The sequence below is a fragment of the Lissotriton helveticus genome, chromosome 8, assembly GCF_964261635.1.
Source record: "Lissotriton helveticus chromosome 8, aLisHel1.1, whole genome shotgun sequence".
NCBI classification, from domain to species: Eukaryota; Metazoa; Chordata; class Amphibia; order Caudata; family Salamandridae; genus Lissotriton; species Lissotriton helveticus.
The window spans coordinates 840,907,765-840,930,924 of NC_136069.1; the positions used below are offsets into that span (position 1 = coordinate 840,907,765).

General features: G+C 42.7%; 1 protein-coding gene across 1 annotated transcript in view; it reads left to right on the forward strand.

Moving 5' to 3' along the window:
* LOC144772946 (adhesion G-protein coupled receptor G2-like) overlaps positions 1 to 23,160 on the forward strand; it is a 1,412,864-nt gene that overhangs the window by 950,206 nt on the left and 439,498 nt on the right. The window contains exon 18 of the mRNA XM_078657647.1: positions 19,310 to 19,371. Within this exon, the coding sequence (XP_078513773.1) occupies positions 19,310 to 19,371 (62 nt within the window). The remainder of the gene's footprint in view (positions 1 to 19,309; positions 19,372 to 23,160) is intronic.

Here is a 23,160-nt window from a genome sequence, read left to right on the forward strand (position 1 = left end):
GACGTCTAACGTCCCTGCTAGTAAAAATAGGACCCCATATTGGAAAGAGACCCTTTGCTATATCTACAAACTGTTGAGAAGCAGTGTCAGTCTTATCCGTGCCTTCAGTATCAATACTTCTGCTAACTCGGTAAGGACCTGAACTTCATTTAGTCAGCTGATGGGTCTTGTGATAATTAGAAGGAGCTATATACACCGGGTGGTAAAGGAAGGACAGGTAACATCGCCCTGCCCATCCTCTGGGGAGCCAAGTGTAAGCGTTCTCACCGCATACAAAATATACTTTAGGTGGAGTTATTAAAGACGGGGTGCTGTTGGTATACAAAGTGTAGGTGTAGTTACATCTACTATCTCCTACTTTAACATGACCTTGCCCTTGTATACAAAAGGAAGCAGTACTATGCAGGATAGGAACTGGCATTGCCTTATCGTCAGCAACATTACGGTCCTGGAAATGCTGAAAATATTGCGTGGAGTTAAATTGTTCAAAATCTAACATTTCTTCTTTTAGCCAAGTAGCATTTTCATAAGTAGTATACACAATCATACAGGCATCTGGATCTAAAGAACCCTCTCCCTGGTTTCCCTGTGCATCAAATCCCTGATGTTGTTCTATATACTTTAAAACAGCTTTATAATCAGTTTCAGTGTATCTTTTGGGATCAGCTACATAATGCAGATACATAAGAGATAGCAACTGAAACCAGGCTTCACAGCTCGCTATGTGTGATAATGGCAAAGAAATAAATAAATCATGACGATGCATTACAGATCGCAAAAGGCCACATACCCAACAGTTAGTCTTATTCGTAGTGCTATGAGCCTCGTGCAACATTTCTATGAACACATTTTTAGCATACGTTTCTCGATGTCTCTCTTTGTGGGGAGGCAAGGTATAAAAGAAATGCTCAGGTGGGGCTGCGGTGGTACCTAATACCTTGTGCATAGGGTATTGAAATTCCAAATACAAAAACACACTCATTAATATTATCATAATTACTGCAATGGTTATTACAAAGGCTATCTTCACTCTGGTAGCCCAACCGGAAAACATGGGGACATTTTCGAGAAAAGGTCTGGGAGCAAGGGTCTCTCGTCTTCAAGGGCAAAGCGGGCAAAGGGATACTTTCTAACTAAAAGTCCAAACCAAACTCGGGAAAAGGATGCAAGCCAACTTCCAGAGGGTTTCTTCTTCCTGTGTCCGTCTAGAGCCCCACAGGCAGGCTCTTATTATTCATCCACAGAAACAATCTTCACTGTAATTTCACCGTTGCAATTTGGGCCCGTGATATAACACAGTCTTTCTTTCTGAACAGAGCAATATAACAATTCCAAACTCTCAACGGGTTCAGTCCAGTGTCTTGCTCAATACCCCAGAAAAGAGCTATCTTCAACCCTACAGCTCAAGTCTTTCCCTGTCTCCTACAATCCAAAACTGGGGTATCGCGTTGTTTTCGGGGCCGTAAATTGTATCGAAGATGGCCAGGTTGCTCCTGGTCATGGAACAACACAGCAGCAGGGACATTCGGTACAACACGTTTTTCATAAGCCTCAGGGGGATCAGCCTTATCATGAGTTTCAGAAACTGAGGCTGATTCGTCTCCTTGCGGCGTCAACAAGCCTTCCTCTTGCCCAATTTCAATGGCAATCGAGAAAGGCACAAAACTCAACCTCCGCTCTCCCTCTTGTGTTAGAACTCCGTCTCGGTTCTGCTGATCAAAAGGAAGCGGTAGGGGTAATTTCTTCACATGTGAAACATGAATCCAGTGCTTTTTCCCTTCTACTTTCACTGCTGTTCGAGTGGCCAAAAGAATCTGGTAGGGACGGCTCCACCGGGGATCCAAACTCGATTTTCGTTGATAATTTTGAACGAGGACCCACTGTCCTGGTTCCAAGCGATGTCCTGGACCTTCCGGAAGCGGCTGAAGTACTGCTGACACCTGTTGATGAATGGAAAGCCGATCTTTAGTTAAAGCGTACAGATAATCAGTCATCATAGGATAATCAAGATCGCGGAAAGATCTAGGTCTGGTCGACCAAAAACAACCTCATAAGGTGACAATCCAGCCCGTGAATGGGGGGTTACTCTTATTGACATTAATGCTAGGGGCAGCGCATCAGGCCAACTCAAACCCGTGCTTTCCTGAATCTTTGCCATTTTTAATTTCAATATGCCATTATATTTCTCAACCAGTCCTGCAAATTGCGGGTGTCGTGCTGCATGAAATTTCTGTTTTATCTGTAACCCATTACAAATATATTTAACAAGTTCTGCATTGAAATGTACCCCATTATCTGTCCATATAATTCAGGGCAAACCAAATCGAGGCAGGAACTCTTTAATCAGGGCTTTTGCAGTGGCCAATGCAGTATTGTCTTTGGTGGGGTATGCTTCAACCCATTTGCTAAAAGCACAAACCACCACCAGTACATACTTAAGATTGTTTACCCTTTCAAGTTGTATATAGTCCATTTGTATTACTTCAAACGGTAAAGAAGGAGGCGCAAAATTTCCACTAAGAACTGTTTCCCTCCCACCGGGGTTATGCTGTAAACAAACCATGCAATATTTAACCACATGGGGAGCAGTCTTGGGGATGTTCAAGTTATTCCACACTGGGTCCAATAATGCAAAAATGCCCTTTGCTTCAATATGAGCAGGGCCATGGGACCATCACTACTACTGCGTACACCAGGGCATTGGGCAATAACCATCTCTGTTTTTCAGTCAAATCAGTCCAACAATTGTTTTTGTCTAGCTGCCTTATTTCCTGTTCCCATTTCAATAGTTCGTCAGGAGTGGCTTCTTTCTGCAATTCTCTAACACTTTCAATGGTATTATCATATACCGTGGTCTCCGCCACCCATCGGGCTGGTACACTGGGGAACATCGTGGACGTTTTTGTTTGTGCTGTTTCTTTTGCTACTTGATCAGCAAAGGCATTTCCCTCTCCTGTAGTATCAATGATTTTCTTGTGGGCACTACACTTAATAATGGCCACCTTCTCTGGCAAGGTTAAGGCATTCAACAGTCTTTCCATCAAAGGGCCATGTTGTATTCTTTGACCATGGGAGGTAAGAAACCCTCGTTCCCTCCACAGCCGCCCAAAACTATGGGCCACGCCAAAGGCGTACTGGCTGTCTGTAAAAATATTTACTCTTAAACCTTCGCTTAGTTCACATGCTCTTAATAGTGCTATTAGTTCAGCTGCTTGTGCTGAATGCTGGGAAACCCGAGCGGTCTCTACTACTGTTCTAAGGGTAGTTATAGCATACGCAGCTGTTGTCGTGCCATCTGGTAACTTAAAACAAGAGCCATCCACATACAACTCCCCTTGTGGTTCTGATAAAGGGGAGTCAGTGAGGTCTACACGTCCCTTCGTTTCTTCCTCAGTCCGAAATATACAATCATGGACATCGTACTTTTGATCACTCGAAGGGAGGGGTAGTAACATGGCTGGATTCAAAGTGGCACATCATTTAATAATGATGTGGGGTGCAAATAAAGTAAATTCATAACCAGTCAATCGTGCACTCGTGAGGTGCTGAGTTTTTGTTCGATTCAATAATATGTCCACAGTGTGCGGTACCATCACTGTGAGGTCAGTATTCAAAACTATCCCCTCTGACTGTCGAATGGCCACCGCCACAGCAGCAGTGGCCCTTAAACAGCTAGGAAGGGCTCTGGCAACATTATTCAATACTGCCAAAAAATATGCACAAGGTTGTTGCTTTCCGCCAAAACCTTGAGTTAACACTGAAAGGGAGCAACCGTCCACCTCATGTACGTAGAGTACAAAAGGTTTTCGGTAGTCCGGAGTACCCAAGACGGGTGCAGAGCAGAGAGCAGATTTCAAAGAATCAAAAGCATTCTGACATTCATCGGTCCAGGGCAAGGGTTCATGCACATCTTTGGTAACCAAATGCAACAAAGGTTTAGCCAGAAGATAAAAATTAGGAATCCATTGGCGACAGTAAGAGGTTATGCCTAGAAAAGCACGAACATCACGTTGAGTACGGGGCACAGACATGTTAGTAATGGCAGTTATTCGTTCCTGAGTTAATCGTCTCCCCGCTTTCGACAGTAAATGACCAAGATAGGTCACTTCCTGTCGACAATACTGAAATTTGGATAAGGATACTTTATTACCATTAGCCGCCAAATGGGTCAATAATTTAACTGTGGCCTCTTTACAACCATCCGCCGTATCTGACGCCACGAGGATATCATCCACATATTGGACAAGAACATTACCAGGAGGTAAGACTAATTCATCTAATACTGCTTTTAGAGCCTGGCTATAAATACTAGGACTCTCAGTATAGCCTTGAGGTGTGCGGCTAAATCTGAAGCTGCGGCCAGATAATGAGAATCTGAAAATATGATGGTTGTCAGGATGTATCGGGATGCTAAAGAAAGCATTTTTCAAATCTATCACTGAGAAATACTGTGCAGTAGGGGGAATCATAGTCAGGATTGCAGTGATATCCGGAACCACAGGGTTTTGAGGAATCACTATTTTATTAACCTCTCTAAGGTCAATTACAAAATGATACGTGTCCTTATAATCAGGGTCACCATCTAGAGGGGCCTTTTTCAAAATCGGTAACATGGGGCTATTACAAACATTCGCAGCTGTTTCTTCTACCACTCCCTTCTTAATTAAATCACGAATGAAGTGCAATAAAGCCTATTCATCTTCTGGCGAAATTCGATATTGGGGAATTCGTGGCAGATGTGCGTTTAGCTTTAACGTTATTGATACAGGGGGTATTTTCAACAATCCTACATCTGTGTCCCTTTTTGCCCAGAGTCTGGGGAATTTCAGAAAACTCAGGTGGGAGAGGTGCATCTTTGACTAAACATTGAGACATGTGTTCAGCAGGAGGCTGCAAGGTTAGATACACTCCATCAGGAGAACAATAAATACAAGCATGCAATTTCTTCAGTATATCCAATCCTAACAAATTCTCGCCACAACTAGAAGTAAGCAAGAATGGTGATTCCACAGTAACGGGGCCAATAGTAAAGGGAAGTGGCTTGAGAAGGGGCTTACCACGGGGATTCCTGAAAATCCCACCGATACGTTATTCTGCCCAGACAGAGCAGCCTCTGGGACCAATGTATGAGCAACAGAACTATTCATTGCTCCAGTATCCACCAACAACTACTCAGCTGTCCCCATCAATTGCCCCTGTACATAAGGCCCCTGTTGGTCAACTGGTACTGATATGTGGCCCCTGCTCTGTCCGTGGCTGTCTCATGCATAACCGTTCCTGTCATAGCCCTCTTCCCGATAATCCTCATTATAATATTGTCTTCCCTGAGGGTCATCGAAGTAGTTCTTACATGACTCATCACCGGACCTGTCCCCACGTCTCATACTATTCCAATCAGTACCTCCTCGCCCTCGTCCTCTGTTAAAACCACCCCCTCCATATAATAATGGGCACTGAGCTCGCCAGTGTCCCTCCTGTCTACAATTGGAACACTGATTTATTCCTATATTAGGAACCAGGCCCCCTTCCTCCTCTCCTACCACTTGGTCCTCTGCTAACCTGTTGCAGCAGCACGTTTTCAGCTCCTTTTTATCTGACTTATCCTTGCTCTCGTTTTCTCTATGTTCATAATACTGGGCCATGCTAAGAATAACTGAGGGGGTTGAAGTGGTCCATGTACTTTCGGCAGCCTGTAATTGTGCCTTTATTTCTGGCAACAAATTAGTAACAAATCTATTTACAAATAATCGTATGCCACCTTCCGTAGACAGGTCTTGTCCGCTAAAGTCAATAAATACTTTCTCAAACCGGGTGAAGAAGTCAGACACATTTTCATCTTTCTTCTGTTTACAGGCTGTTAATTTATCCCAATCCACCTTTCGTGGGGGAATAAGGGATTGCATGTATGTAATGATTCGAGCGGGTATAGCTAAAATCTCATCTTTAGGCTTATCCCCCGGTTTCCGATCTTTGTCCCATGTCTTAATCTGATCCCAGGTCCCTCCAAGTTCTGCAGCGTGGTCTGAATCATGCACCGGTCTCCATATATCTACTGGGATCAAGAGGCCGAAAAATAACTCCATGTCAGCTAAAGTCATAACGGCCGAATTTGCCGCTTCTGTTAATTCTTTATAATAAGCCGTAGGATTTTTACGAGGGTCAGGAAGTTGGGCTTTTAAAGTAAGAACCTCACTCCGCTTCCAAGGGGTATAAACCCACTGCTCTTGGAAACGTGCCTCTACACGATTTCTGGTCACTTGACCACCTCCATCTACTACTTCGGGAATCTCTGGATGGAAAGGAGGTGCACTTCTCTCATGGGATACTGCGCCACTAAATCAGGACATTTCCTATTCATTCGGTCCCGATATTGTATCAGGGTTTCGACATTCTGAAATACTTCTTCGATCTGTAGTTCGAATTTAAAAGCTCGATCCCTGATATCACATAATATCTGAGGGGCCATCCCTTCCTGGAAACATTGCTCCCACAAGGAAATCAATCTTATTGCCATGTGTTCTAATGCTAATTGTTGCGTAACTGGTTCAAAATCTTTCATAGTACTCCAAATGTCTTCCAAGGTATAAATTGGACTTCTCATCCATTGGGGCGCCTGAATTACTATAGCCCATCTTTCTTCAGTTCCTAAAGATGATCGAGTAAAAACTCGTCCGCCTTCCAATTCTCCTACAGGACGTCATGACGTGACATCTGAAGAGGCAGCGGTCATTCCCATAGGGGTGACCGTCGTTCCTCTAACTGGGGGCGTTAAAAGTACCTGGGACAAGGGAGAGGCACCAACCGGCCCAGGTAACAAAGTAATCAAATCTGAGGTAGTTGAACGAAGGGTAGGAGGGGCAGACAATGGAGCCGGAGGGTGCATGGCCACCGGTGCGGTAGCAACTGTAGGCACTGACACTCCAGCTTTCCCTATCCGATCCACTGGGACCGCCGGATATAAGCCTTGGGGGGCATATGGAGGTGGAGGACGAACCTCTAATAATTCCTCTATCTCGTCTTCTGCCTCGGCTCGGGTCACATAACTTTTATCCGTCTGTAATCGAAACTGTCTATCCAGTTGTTCAATATTCTTTTCTACTTTTTCTTTTTCATATGCCACTGTCTTTTGAGTAACAGTTTGTCCTGCTTTAATCTTTCCCAACTTTTCTTCTCTTATTCGCCAACGTTTTGCCTCCTTCAACCATAAGTTCATGGAGTCAAACATAGTCTGACGGCTTCGCTTCAAAAACAATTTATTCTGTAAATAATTAATTTTTCTCTCATCAAAAGACCCTGTTAAAGGCCATTGTAATTCTGTGTTACCTTGAGTATATTTTTTCCACAGTGTATTAACCAAAATGGGAGAATTACCATGTTTAACATACATATCAAAACTAGGACTGCCTTCCGGGGGAGCAGGCTGTCTTTCTTCCAGCCGTCCACTCCGTCGACGGCAGAATCCAAAGTACAATTTACTAAAACACGACATTTTTATGACTTCAATAACTCATACCATTCCAGCCAAAGTCACTCACATGGACGCGTCCACTCACCACATACTTTTTTTTACTTTTGACTCATACAATTCCACTCACTTAACATACATAAAGTGCATACGTTTCGATCGATGAAAAATGCTCCGGTCATGACTTCGCAATGCTATATGACATGTCTTATACTCGAACAGAGCCCATCGACTCCTGTTGTGGGAATCGATCTCCCTGGATTCCAGACCACTAAAAGAATTCACAAAAAGAGACAGTCCAAAGACTGCCCTGGGATCATCAGACAGGCGAACCACGAACCCTCTTACAGACTATCCCGTAGTCCTGTGCTGGGTGGGCCGGGCAACTGGGCGCGTAGCTCCAGACCCCGCGCTTACCCAGTTGCTCCTAGGGCTTTTCCGAAGAGGATTCGGCCGAGTGAGCACCCCCCGCGCAACACTAAGGCGTCCGATGTTGTCCCAAATAATCACCAAACAAGTCTGTGGGGCATCTGCCCATGCAGTCTCACCTCTGCCACGTCAGACCCCCAGATTCTCTGTGGTTCACTAACCACTACCTTCCATACTCAGTTAACTGTTCTTCTGAGCCACTTCTTCAAAGTGCTCGTTCCAAAGTCAACAAAAGACTTACAAACTGGTTTCTCAATTAGGATCCTTTGTCAATCCACCCCCTCGACCAGAACGCCTCCCCGTCCCTCTTCTCCTGCTTACAGGAGGGGACAACCCTATCGCGGAGTCCCGGCGGAGTCACCAACTGATGTACCCAAAAAATATACCATAGAGCTATACTTACCAATAGCTAATATACCTTATTTACCAAGAATAAGTCAGTCGGCAATGGAGAAGGTTCAATCATTTATTTTGCAAAAGCGCCCTATATAGGGGAGCTTCCCTCTTACCACAGCTCTTAAAGGTGTGCAGAGGAGACTACTGGATTACATACAAGACAGTGCATATATACTTTCTGCATACCTCATGAAAACCCAGTACATGGAAAAGTACCATTTCTCATGAAGCCAACAGGAAAACCCATATAAGGCACAACTGATTGATTCGAAACTCAGCTCAAGCTATTCCGGGGGTAGGTCAGCAAAGGTGCCTCCCTTTCATTCTGGTGCACGGGAGTGCTGATATGGCGCCTACAAGAATGTGCTCATCCCACAAGAAAGGCATATGCGACCTTGAGTTTCCTAAGTTGGAATCAATAGTCTGTTCATAGCCCAGCCGACCTTTCAGGCTCTCCTCTCAGCAGCATGTGACGTGTTTTCCTAACTAACGAAAGAGGCCCCGGGAAATGAAACCAAGATGGTGTTTGTTCAGTTCGGGCCAGATTCTTAGGATATACATGGGTCGAGTGTATTTACAAGGGGTTTTCCTAAAGTAGCATTGATATATTGGATACATTAAGACAACATTATATAATATCGACTTTATATTCCTTCAGTCAATGTCATAGCTTCGTATGCGGTCGTAAGACGCCGTGCTTTTCAGCTTCCCAACAGCTGGAATCAGCCATTTGGACAGTACTGAGATACAAATAGTTACATTAAATTTTTGTGTTCCTTCAAGAATTCAGCTACTTGAGTAGATGTTACACCGCAGAGCCAGGAGGCTTCCACTATACCTTGAACTGCACAAACAGCATAGATAGTAGCCCACCATTTCTAAAAACATCCTGACTTCTCTCTGCATAGTTGGAGCGTTCATTTTCTAACTGGCTAAGCTTCTCTTGTGACACTTTCCTTGCTCCCTTTTCATCAAGATGTCCCAGATACACGACTTCCCACTGACAATATTGCAATTTGCTCAGGGACACCTTGTGTTCGTTCACAACCAAATGATTCAACAAAGCAATGCTGTCTTGTCTGCAAGCCTCATGTGACATCAACGATACCAACAGAGCATCGATGTACTGTACAAGAACTTGAGTTATAAGGTAACTTCAAAGATTCCAAATTCCTTTTTAGGATTTGGTGAAAGAGTAAAGGATTTTCCATACACCCTTGAGGAACGTGGCACCATGCCAAGATTACATTTTGGATCCAAAATTTGAGGAGAAACTGTCTCTCCTCGTGCAATGGAGTGACACAAATCAATCACTGTGAACCATTCAACTTCAGAGGGTATCTGAAACAAAATCACAGCAGGATTTGGTACCACAGGACACCATGAAACTATGATATTAATCTTTCGCAGGTCCTGCACAATGCAATACTTGCCACTCAGTTGCTGTGAAACCATGATAGAAGAGTTACATGGACTCCCCATAATCTCTTTCAATATTCCTTGCTGTATCATGGAATCAATCACTGGGACAATCCCAGCTATTGTTTTTGTTTTTAGATTATACTGCGGAATTCAGTGATATTCAGCATTCAGTTTAGCAGTAATCTGAGCAAGTTCTACACCTATAATAATTCTGATATCTTTACCAGATAAATCCCAGACTTCAGGTTTCACTGTGTTTTCTAGATCAGGTGGTAAGTCTTCTAACAGTCATCAAGGGAAACAGCTCAATACCTGTCCCCTTCTTAGCTATTTTCAATTCCACATCCTCATCATGTGTTTGAAACTCAACCCCATTTGTTGTACAATATATAGTGCAATTCATCTTGTACAAAATATCCAGTCATAACTGATTTACTGGACTAGAATCACAAATCACAAACTGAGGCTATTCTTGGAAAGAACCTATTTTAACTAGGGCCCTTTCTTACACAGGATTGAAGATCTGTTTATTGGCAACACATACAACTTGGATCTGATTTCCAGAGAGGGGTGGATTCAGGACGTCCACTGTTTTAACAGTGGAATGGGTAGCACCAGTGTCTTATCAAGGACACTGTGTGGCCATTCACTTCACCTTCCATGAATGGACAACTCTATTCTCCTTCCAAGACTGCGCCAAGTATGCAATCCTTCTCCCCTCTCAGGCACTGTCAATGTGACAAATCAGAAGTATGTCCATCACAAGCATCAAAAACTGGGAACTGATTGGCAAAGGGATTCTCATTCCCTCCCGGAACCTGATCCATATTGAAGCCTGAATTCCCCTTATTCTGTATGAGCATTGGGGCTTGAGCAACCTGCATCACTGGTGCTTGAGACATGTTTGGATATTGGGGTGTCTTCATGTGTACATTTTGCATTTGAATAAGATTCACGTTCTGCAGCTGACCATCACCAATCATTCTACTGGGATTCTGGGATTCAACCAACACTCCCACTTCAAGTGACTCAATGTATTTCAATAATACTAAGGATTCAACCTCTTCCATGTTGCCACATCCCTGTCCCTGTAGCAGAATCAATCGGAAAAACGGTGCCATCTACCTTGTAGAACACTCTTTTCTTCCTTGCCTCACCTGCGCTCCACCTTTGTATCCAACATCCCAATCCAATTTGCCACACACAGCCCATTCTAAAATCCCTTCTGTGCAAGCTTAGTTTGCACAAACATGAACTTCTCCTTACACTTGTTCTGGTTCATTTCCTGTTCATCACTACAATACTTTGAATATCGAAGTATCTCATGCAAAGGATTACTTTGCCAACAAGCCACATTCTTTCGAATATGCAGACTGATCTCTAGACACAATCCAAGGCAAACTGTGATACAAAATTGCTCCCATCACCCGTTTCTGGGTTTTCAATACTGCTACATTGTCTAAACACCTGCAACAAATGCTCATGGTAAGCATGCACTGACTCCTTCGGCCCTTGCATAGTTTGATTAATCTTCAAATAATCAATCTCCTTGAGCCTCACACCGAGTAATATTCTTACTGAAAAAGATATGCTCATTCTCCTGATGCTGGTCCACATGAGTACGGCAAACCCTCCCCAAGTAAGCTCCTCTAACTCTACCCCCAGTCTGGAAATATCTAAAGGTCTCAAATCTGACCAGGCCTCTGGTTCATTTTCGACTATCTCAGTCTCTCCACTAGCTGGAGATTCCCAGAACAACCGGACTATCATTCCAAAATGTAAAAAGCCCATTGCACCTTGATCAGCTGTTCCCACCTTGCCCTAAATTTCTGGTAAATTAGTTTGGACTCCGAATTGCAACTTGTGAATTCTGCATTATGGTTGCATGACCAGTGGTAGGCATTCCACCAGTAACTCTAGAAACCATAGGCACCAGAGACACAGTTATTGGGGAAGTTACAGTCCGAATGCTCAATATCTACTGCATTATAACAGAAGCCGTCCCGGCAGGGATGGATAGAACTGGAACAGTAGTGACCCAAACAGTTAAAACAATATCACAACTGGAACTGTTGGAGCGAGCCCTCCTGTCTGAGCTACATTTTAGTCAATAGAAGCAGTAGCACCAATACCACTACCAGCAGAACCACCACCTCCTGCTGGAAGGACAATATTAGAAGGCAGCGGTTGAGCGGATAAGAAGTCCTCTAAGAAATCATCACACAAATCACTATTGGTTTCTATCTTATCCTGTGTCTCATCATCTTTCTCTACCTAATCTTTCTTCATCTTAGTCTTTTCATTCATTAATACTGAATACAATTTAGCTCCTTCAATCATGTCCATCTTCACATTTGTTGTTCTGCTTACCATTTAGCATCTGCCCAACTATGTACTGCCTTTTTTGCTCTACTCTGATACTTTTCTTTGCCCTTTGCATGTGTTGCATGCCTCCAAGCATCAGTGGTGGCTGGTGACATTTATAAATGGTGGGGTGTGATCACTTGTGCCAAAGTAAGCAGAGCAACAAGGCCATGTTTTTACAGAAGGGTTTCTAGGGCAGGGGTTCTCCTCCACGAAAATCCTGAAAAGGACAGGCTCAAAATGCAGCAATTTACAGCAGAAGCTGAAACCTATAAGTTTAAATATCTGCCTGCTGATTGTCTCACTTTTCTCCTCCTCGGTGACAATTGAGAAATGGTGTGAATTGGCCCTGAGAGTCCTCTCAAGGCAGTAGATAAGTCGGAGAATGATGTCCGAAACTAAAATGCATTAACATTCTAATCTCAGCGTCCCCATTTAACAAAGTGAGTGCTCCCCAGAAAATGAGTTTCTCGTCCTGTTCCTTCGTTTCATTTTTCAGATTAAATTAGGAACATTCACAGACAATCAACACATGCATTAAGCACATTGTAAAAACAAAAAAGCATGTGCGATTTATTTGAAGGTGATTATTTATGCTCCTTGGTTACTTTAAGCCAAGCCAAGCAAAGCACGGATTCAGCTTCTTTAAAAAGATTCCTATACCCTGACTTGAAAGTGGGCGTTGCTCTGTGCCACCCCAACTGTCTACCAGGCCCTGTTGCATTCTTCCCTTTAAACTGAAAGCGAAGCAGTTGCTACACAAAATAGTTCAGGCTGTATTGGGATACTGTCAAAGTTGTGAAGATTGGGGATGGATAATTTCAACAAGATCTGAGTGGTTTGTCATTAGAGCACACCTATCCTCCCACAACAAGCCCAATATATTACTTAATTTGCAGATAGAGTACATGGAATTCAAATGCAGATTGTGGTTGCTCATGTGCTGTCCACCATTAGCTGACCGAGTTTCTCTATTTTGACAATACAGAGTGCATGGCTCAGGCCTCCAAGTCTCTATCAACATAAAAAACAATAAAAGGTGCGTACTATTTATTTCACAGGGAGTCAGTATTGCCTGAGGATCACACCAACCTCAACCCCACCCCCCTCCCCCCGCTATCTCTGTATTTAAATAATCCCTTCAAATCGTCAAACCGAATGCACATTTTACCATTTAATTTGACAGACTAACTTTCACTCACATGGACAGAGATATGATCACACATGCAGAAAGACGCTCTATCTCAGACACACTCATACACCCACGGACAACCACCCCTATCCATACACAGATAACATTTAAGAAGTTTTTTATTTTCTCACCTTGTTTCCTGCACAGGTCCCGTTTGGACAGCTACTCTTTTCTTCTTCCGGGGCTGGGGGACACTGAAACCTCACGCCCGCGCAGGAGGTCGCAATTACCAGGCTTCACTCTGCTTGTTCACCTCACCCTTTCCCAACTCTGTATCGGGTTGGAAAGGATGGGGTGACAGGCTGATTGAGGTGTAGCCACGGGCACTGCAGGGCTTAATCCTGCAGCGCGCATAGCTACCTTTATCTGTGACACCTAAGTACGTCACATATAGGGGAGGCAATGAGGAGTGGCAGGGCCCCAAAGCCAGGGATGGAATTTCTCCAGCCCTTGACATCTCTAAAGGCTGGGCAGGCAACTTTGTGCGCCAGTGCCAGCCTTCAAGCAGAGCCTGTTGCTGCTGGGCAAAAGGAGGTAGGCATTTTTCCTTTGTTATGCTAAGAGTGAATAATACATTATTAATTACTCTTGGCATAACAAAAACAAGCATTTGCAATGCAGTAGGTCTCGCTTTTGCGGGAGTTTGAGCTATTCACATTATGAATGACAAAGCCTTTTATTGATGTGTTTTGAAAACTTGCGAGAGGTACATAAACATGCACTCTGTACTTATAGCCTTTGCTTATGAGAAGCAAGGCTGGCAATAACTGCGCCTCTTTTACTGCCAGCCTTTCTTCTTGTAAGCAAGGACTATGTGTACAAAGTGCGTGGTTACGCACCGTTTGCAGGTTTTCAAAACACATAAATAAAAGGCACAGTCATGTACAATGCCAATAGCTCACACTCTTGCAAATGCGAGACCTATTGCATTACAAATGCTTGTTTAAAAGGGCACCAAGTTTACACAGTCGTACAGTTTACTCATACAAACTATGTATTGTCCAAATGGTGTGGGAAACTAGTTTCAGCAAATATTCAACATTTACACACCACAATGTGCCATGATCAGATCACAATCTTTTACATTCCTCATCAGAGCTCCAAAGATATGCGTTTAATTTCTGCAGATATATTTTGAAGGTAGTCAAATGTTGTGTGCTAGAACAAACCACTACATCCTACAGCCTTTCCTTTCACACTCCCTGTACCCAGCTAGATTGTCACCCTTCACTTTAAAAACTCCTTTCACTTTACAGCCGGAAAGAAAAGCGAGCACCGTCCCAAGGTTGAAAGAGGAAGCATCAACGTGTCAGAAGACAGCCCAACATTTGACCTCTGTCCTTCAAAGCACAGCAAAAGTGACAAGTTAAAAAGTAGAGGCTCGTTCACCTTCTGAACTTCAGTATGATTACTATGGGGTGCAGCCCCCCCCTTACTTCCAGCACCTATGGGCAGGGCGTGCCAGTTATTGTCCTAATGGGTGCACTAGCTAAAATATCACATTATCACGTGACATTTATTTAGCCAATCCCCTTTTAGAGACCCCCACCCCCCGCTTTTTAGCCCCAGTTAAAGCCCTGCTAACACCTTTCCTCGAAAGCGTGATATAAAAACTTAGCCCAGAGATTGGGGGAGGGGGGTATATTTTACTTTATTTGGGCAAGTTAGGAATTGACAAATCAGGTGCTTGTGTAGCAGCCCAGCTTTGCAGCGTTTTAAGTGAGAGGTTTTCGGCCAACTCAGTGATTGCCGCTCACTATCCTTGAAATGGTGAAAAAAAAGCTTTGAGGGCGGGTCTCAGCAGAAGCCGCTAACCCACTGAGCCACAGCTTTCTGAGCGTGAAAGGTGCCTTACATTTTTAGCGGATCCAGGTGCATTACTTTCTGAGCGAAGACAAGCGGTTGCACTGGTGTGTCGTAATTGGAGGCTTACCGAGTCATTTTCACAGAAGAGGATAAACTGATTCTTAAACTTTAAATGACCAGCCTGCTCTAGTCCAAGGTGGGTAGCTAGTGAACCCCAACATCACCCGAGGAAGGAGAACCAGGAACAAGCTGGACCAACCTGCCCATCCCGAAGAGACCCCTCTGGACCGTCAACATCATGTCTGCTTTTAGGCACTGCACAGCCACCGGGCGGTACGGGGGTCCTGCGCACCCTCCATCGATGCTGAAAACCCAGCCCTGGGAGATACCAGGTGCAGCAAAGTGGCTCCCCAGGGTCTCCCAGGTAAGAGGGTTCTTCTTGAGAAAGGACTGCCAGGCATTGGAGGAAGTGCCCCGACCCACGAGGGAGGCGACCCACAGCGCTGTAACTGTCACGAATTTTGTGTTATGCATCTTGAGCGCTGCAAACCTACACTTCAGGGAGTGCCGCTCATACAGGCCTTATAAGCCCCACCTTGACCTGAGCCTGCCTGCGGGGTGACTGACCGCCCCCCCTGGAGACATATCTCACCTGTGTGATGGACAGCCTCACCTAGTCCCAGGCCGCCTCCGACCTGACTGACAGCTCTCACTTGGAGCCAAAGGCCTGCCTCCTACCAGACTGACAACACACATTTGGAACTAGAGCTCTCCCGCAGTTTAATTGACAGCCTTCACCTGGACTTGGAGTCAAAGCCAACCTACTGGGTGACCCTACAGACTGACAGCCCGCCCGCCCCCATGTAGCCAACAACAGTGCAGAGACTAGCTGTAGACCCTCCTGCCAGGTAACTGACAGAGCACTCTCGCCATTTCAGTGTATGAATGACACTAGATTTTTTTTAATTAAGTCAGTGTCCACCTTGCGGGCGCTTGTGCAGGGGGGGTTGGAATGGAGCTATTTGAAATGTATAGCGCAACGCTCGGGTTAAAAAACAAAACAAAGGCACACGAAGGATGAAGAGTGGGGAGGGAGGGGGAACAAAGGCAGAAGCATCTAAGCAGCTTTACGTGCAGGTAGCGTGTTTAAAAGAAACCCAAATGCGAAGAAGGAGCCGCCCCATGAAAAAAAAAGTGCTTACAGACTAATGAAGGAGACAGTGTAACGCCGCGCGTAAAAGATCCAGGCCTGATGGGTGGTCACAAAAGGAGAGAGGGCGGTAACAAGGAGGAACTAAGAAGCCTCATTATCAATCAGAAGCCAGGATTTACCATGGACAATGACACCAGCCAATGAAAAGATGGGCAGGGCTTTTACTCCACTTCTACAACACACCCTACTACAATATGCCTCGCAGAGCGAACAGCGCATGCGCGCTGCAACGCTAGGCGAGACCTAACAAATGGGCCAGAAAACAAACCGGGTGCAGCCATTTAGCCCATTCAAAGGAACCACCACTGCCCTGCATTGAAAGATTTATATTGTGCTGGTCTAGATTTAGGTTTTTAATCATATGACACTCGACTCAAGCTTTCAATTATATTCATATTGAAGGTACTATATCTGGGGAACTGTGGGAGCCCTTTTTTCTCAGTGATCTTGTTTCATTGCTTAAGCCAAATGCATGTATAAAGTCTGACATTTATGGCCATGTAATGACCTGGCGGAGCTTTCTCACCTTCTTAGACTGAAACTCTCACATCACTCCTCCTCAAATCTCTTAGAGCCCTAAATAATAAAATCTTTATGGCAGTTTAAAAAAACAGAAGTAAGCAATTGGTTTAAATGTGCGATAACTTTCACCAAATCACAATGTAATACGTATGACCCTAGTACCCAATCTCAGTCCGGCACCTACTGACATCACCTACGGTTCGTCATAGCTGGTCACCTTCCCTTACAATTTCTCTATACATACACACACTCTCAAAGGCCAAAGCAATCACTTTTAACAAAATAATTCTTGCTTGCTCCACTAAAGAAATTCAGTTTCACTCACACAAGAGGACGGTATGGGGAATAATGTTTTCCAATGTTAGCATGTGCATGAGTAAAATCTCAGCCAATGGGAAGTCACCTCGACTAGTGTGGTTTCTCCTTTGTGCAACAGGAATCAACCAACACCAATCACTACTAATACACTCACAACAATCAATTACAGGTCCCTATATCAATAGTGCGGTTGATGGTACCTCACGACCGGCATCGCAAAACTAAACAGACAAGTTAAACAACAATAATCTTCATATCTATCCCAGGATCTTGAACTGCTACAGCCATTATAACGACTTCAACTGTTCAGCATTAAACGCAGTCTTGACACAAACGGTTATGATACTCAACCCTATTTATCAACACTGGACCACTGCAACTACCTTTGGAACCTTCAAAATACCACCGATCTTCCAAACAGAGCCACAAACTTGAAGGATATGGACTTGACTTGGACCAACTCTAGATCTTTTGTAGTGTGTTAGCTTCCTACACCTCAGTGACAAATCATCCTCATTGCGATCTCTTGTTAGAGCGGGGTTTGTTGAACTTCAATCTCTTGGTAAAATCACAAACAGATTCCAACACTGGCGGTATGGACCTTTGATTGTCGACTTTTAATGTAAAAGAGGAGCCAACATCAGCAATGTATTTCAAGCAGCAGAGTTCAGAAGAGGTCTTCTCTCAGCAAAGTTCGGAAAGGGTTTCTGTCTTTATTCTAAACAGCACACAAAGCGTGAACGAACAATTCTGAAAGGCTACTCTTTATTTCTTTCCACCACAAACAAATCATAATATGTCTTCCTAGAGAGCAAGTAGACTCTCTAACTTTCCAGCTTCCAACAAAAACAATGATCTGGAATACCTTGAATACGACATCAGCAGGTCTGCCTGGTACAGGATGGCTTATCACACTGTCTCGGTCTTCACATCCAACACTAGATTTTAATTAAAAGATCAGACCTCCCTTACCCTGCAATTTAAACAATAAGGCTATTCTAACTTAACACCATTTGACAAGAGAGCTCCCAAAAAAGGAACAACATGGCACTGACAGAATATTTTGTAAAACATAACGTGTACTGAGGCCTGGTTACAAGTTAAGCTAAATTAGGTACATAGGTAGCATTAAATGATTTTATCAATGCAGTTTGAAGAAAGCATACATTTATTTCATAATGAACAAATTATCATAGCTCATCTAAATATAAGAGTGGCTTTCATTAATGTAAAGTAAATATATAGCCACTTATTGCATCTAATACATTAAATGTACTCAAATTAATACAAATAAATACACATGGAATATATATTTTCATATAAAGAGTTTGTATGCTGCTCCAGTAGTTTTCAGTTTTTCCACTGTTGATCTTTTCCCGTTGCAATTTAGGAGGCTGGAAAGGAGGCTTTACGGCGGATTTGTAAGTAGTTTGCCTGCCTGGGAACCAAAATAAAACAACTGTTATTTAATTCAGGCATAACTGCCTCTCCATAGTGGGAAGTTAAGAGTAACACCTAAAGAGTGGATGGAAGAGTTTTTCCACTAGAAACATCTTTCCCCTCTGGAGAAAAAACTGGTATAAATGCAAATTTTCTCAAAATTTATTCACACAGCTGTTCCACCTACTGTAAAATCAATACGATTACAATTTTGAGCATTTGCAATTCCACTCTAAGATTAAGAGTATTATAGATTACGAGAAGTACTCCATTTTGTTTTTACAAATTCCTAAGTAGATTGAAATCTACAAAGTCCAGCAGTAGATTTCAGACTTTTTAAGGCGTACCTTGTGGGTCGAGTCCATCATTATCAGTGGATGAGATCTTGAGGTTCTACATTTTATATTTATGGTCCTGAGTCATACAGATTTTTCTGTGATTAAATGTTGCTTACTCCGAATTTGAAGATTTTAAGGTACCTACACTATTGTTTGTTGATGCTTACACAGTTTCAATTGATTTCTGATCAACATGGACTTTTCTTAGAGAAAAATTAACTATATCACAAAATAAAAAATATTTGTTGGCCCAATTTTGGTTATGTGTGTGAGGCTTATTCATAGTAAATACAAGTAAATAAAGATTAACAATGCTTACATGTATTAAACCCAAGCGTGAAGATTTTTGAGACATGTTTGACTGATCCTTAAATTAGTTAACTTGTTTCTTTTTCACCCTCTAGTCTTTTATAAAATAAACCTAACCATTACGTCCGATGAGGATTCTATGGAGACTGCGAATTCTGTAAGTGGCAATTATTCTTATGAACTTTTTACTTGTTTTTAAACCAGATCCACTGACCTTTTTTTTAAACTTAAATAAAATTATTGTAGCTACATCACATAGAATTAGAATGCTCTTTCGTTGACCAATGTATCAGGAGTATGCAAAGGTAGCTCCTGTTTGCCACACTCTATTTGCCACTATAGCACTGCGCCATTTCAGGCTATCACAGCTTTGCGTCATCCAGATTACGATGTCTCATCCTTCTGATGGGTCATTAGTTGCTGTGAATGGTGTCAGAATAAACAGGTGGCTTCAAAGTTAGATGAAATAGTAGGCAAACTAATTTATTTGTGCCATTTTATCTAGTCCACGTGTGCTATCTGTAAAATAATGCACAAAGAAATCCCCCTTATACAGAATAATATACTCCCAACGAAAGATGGTCAGGATATTACAAGTCCCTGTGGAGTTTCACGGTGGCCCACAGCCACAGGCCGAGTGGTGTCAGATTGGTTTGAGAAGCTTTTGGGTGATCAGGTGGCAATACAGTGTATGCTGTCTGTTGGCCCCCAACGGGAGCCTGTGATGCACCATATGAGTGGGCATGACTTAAACTCTGGCCATGGTAACTCTCCAAGCCTATTGCACCTTCCAGTAAGTAAGAGACGCATCAGGAGACAGAGTGTGCTCCCATTGCAGTGTTTATCACAATAGATGCTAGCGGATAGAATCCACTTTTTCTTAAGGAGTAGATTAGGAAGAGGGAGAAGGTAAACATTTGAATACAGTGGCATGAAGAGTATGTGGATCTATGATCCTACTACTCACTTGTAATAGAGCGTTCATTTCCTTACATGTGATTTCTGTAGTCAACATGTTTCTTTAATATCAAAGAATTGTAGGATGACAAGCTTCCTAGTTATTATAAATAATGTTATTCTAGAGTTCTCCAGTGCATACATTCTACATCTATAATTTCTAAGAGTGATCGAGTCTTGGGATATAAACCAGTTGGATGAGTTTGATGTTCCTTGCTGCAAAATCTTGTTCTCTCTCTCTCTCGCTAAAGTGATGTTATAGTTAAGTGTTGGACTGAGACATAAGCTAATATTTAAAAAAAAAAGAAATATACCAATCATAGTTTACTCAAATAATTATACATCTTATTCACTTATATCACTTATGAAATGTTCAAATTAAATAACAAAAAGGACAAGAAGCTTCCACCCTAAGGTACTGTGCAATTTTCTTTGGGGAAGCTCCATCGTAATGCAGTACCATGGGGTGGATTCTTCCATAGCAGGTCCAGCGGGTAAACTTTGGAACCTCACAGAAGGCCACCCTGGAGTCCCACAAGAGTACAGTGGTACCCGTGGGACAATCTTTTTCCTAAATTTCAATCTCTAGGGTGGGTCCCTCAGGGTTCCTCTCTCTGGCCCCTACAAGTGCCTGGCGTCTCTACCCTGTCCCCATGTGCCTTTTTAATTGAACTTATTCAGGAAATTACCTCCTAATTCCTGGGTCCTGTAATGCCTCTACAACATTTTTCTGACATGTTAGAACTGTCCAATAAGACAGTGAGGTGACACGGTGCAGTCTGAGGTATAGCGATACCTAACTAGCTGACAGGAGAAAAGACTCTCTCAAGAAATGGGATTCACGTATTACATTTTCAGTAACAGGGGAATCCCACTGTACCTAATGCTCCCGATACCACTAATTGTTCTAGAACATTACCTTATTTATGACTATCCTAAGTACCTTTTTAATTTCTTCACACCTGCTGAATAAAAATCAGCAAGATTTAGTTTAGGAACAACAGCCCTGATGCATTTCGAGTGCAGGTCTTTTAGTCACTATATATATATCATAGTCAGCAGTACAAACTGAGTAGCTATGCTTATGTTAGAGTTTTCAGTGAAAAGTAATTTTTATTTTTGCTAATGATTTTGGCACCATTTGAAGAATCTGCACACAGTTTTTCAAAAATAGGATTTATCTTTCTTGGGTCCGACAAGCCAAGTATCGCTGTGCGGGCTTAGAGGAATAAAATGGGGATAAAATAAGCAGCTTTTCGTATTTTAACTCACATAAGAATCTGTGTTCTCTGCGCAGAAATAACTACTGAATAGAATTACACCATACATGCCATACAACTAGAGCTTTACTCATGGAAGTTTCTTTTCCTTTTTGGTCTAAATCCCTACAGTAGTTTTTGAGAAATCAGTGTTATAAAAATATGTAATTTGGGCTTCAAAGGTTTAAAAAGAAAAAGATATACGGGTAGAATGAACAATTTATACCATCCAAACCATTTATTTTGAGAAAAAAACCTTGTGATATGCCATATCATTTTTTTCCCTTTTTTTTCTTGCCAACGTAAATACAAATTCAGGGCCCGATTCACAGAACTAACTTAAGACAAAATCCTAAACTTACAACTTTTGGTATTCACAGAAGTTAAGATTTAGTCTTAAGTTTGTCTTAAGACAATCTTAAGACAGACTCAGGTTAGAATTTTGTCTTAAGTTTGTCTTAAGTCTGTCTTAAGTCTGTCTTAAGACAAACTTAAGACAAAATCCTAACTTCTGTGAATACCAAAAGTAGTAAGTTTAGGATTTTGTCTTAAGTTAGTTCTGTGAATCGGGCCCACAGAGAATATCACATCAAGTAGCCCCCCCCCCTCCCACCACCCCCCAGAAAAAAAGGAAACTACGTGTAAGCGAAAATAAAGGCACAATGAGAGAAAAAAAGTAGGAAGAAAAAAAAAAAGAGAAAGTAGAATAGTTATCTATCAGTGGTCCAAAATCCTGTGATTGATATGGCATAAAACCGTGGCAGGACAGGGATCAACTAATGGAAGGAGTCAAAATACATCAGCAAAAAAAGAAATCATTATCAGAAGGTAAATAAGCAAGCGAGGCGAACAGAAATTAACCTGACTGTTTCAGCCAGGAAGTGAAATTTTCCCACACCTCGAGGCCCTTTTTCCGTCCCCAACGTCTCTTTTTGGCGTAGCCAGCTATTTCTAAGTGATAAGTAGCAACAAGCCTAGCAAGCCAGTGAGAAAATGCAGGGGGCTCTGGGTCGAGCCAGGCAGTGGCCACACAAATCCTCCAGACTGCCATTGCGATAAAAGTTAATCCCTCTCTTTTTACCCATGAAGTTTCTGACTGTGTGCCTAGCATAATAGTGGTGGAATTTAGTGTTATGGGTTGGTGGTAACTTCCCTTAAAAATTCTTGTATGCGGCTTAGTGTAGGAGAAAGCTTTAAGCACGTGGCAAATATATGAGTAGAATTGGCCCCGAATTCCGAGCATCTAGGGCAAAGAGTGCCTTGGCCAGTCCCCCACTTTTCCCATATCAGGTGGGAGAAAACACATGAGAATTCACATCAGTCATTTAAATGAATACATGAATATGTGAATTAGAAGTATATTATTAAAAATGTTCCATAAATTTAACACCCATTGGGGCGCAATAATGAATAGAAACGCATCAACTATTTCAGATGAATAATGGCTTATATGGCCTGCGGCCTTAATTAACAAATATGAAAAGGTGTACTTTAGGGGGGATCCTAAGAGACATATGCCTTGATTCCGAAATGCATGATGCTGGGGCAACAATAAATTTCCCAGTGATTTTACCTTTACTACCCAGGAAAATCACCCCAGTGTTGTGCAATAAGTAGAGCAGGGAATTACTGTGTGGGGCCCATTATTCCAGGCATAAAACCATACGGAAATTGCCATTCCCTGCGTTTTACTGCCTATATTTCCCACCAGTTCTGAGCAATTGGTAAAT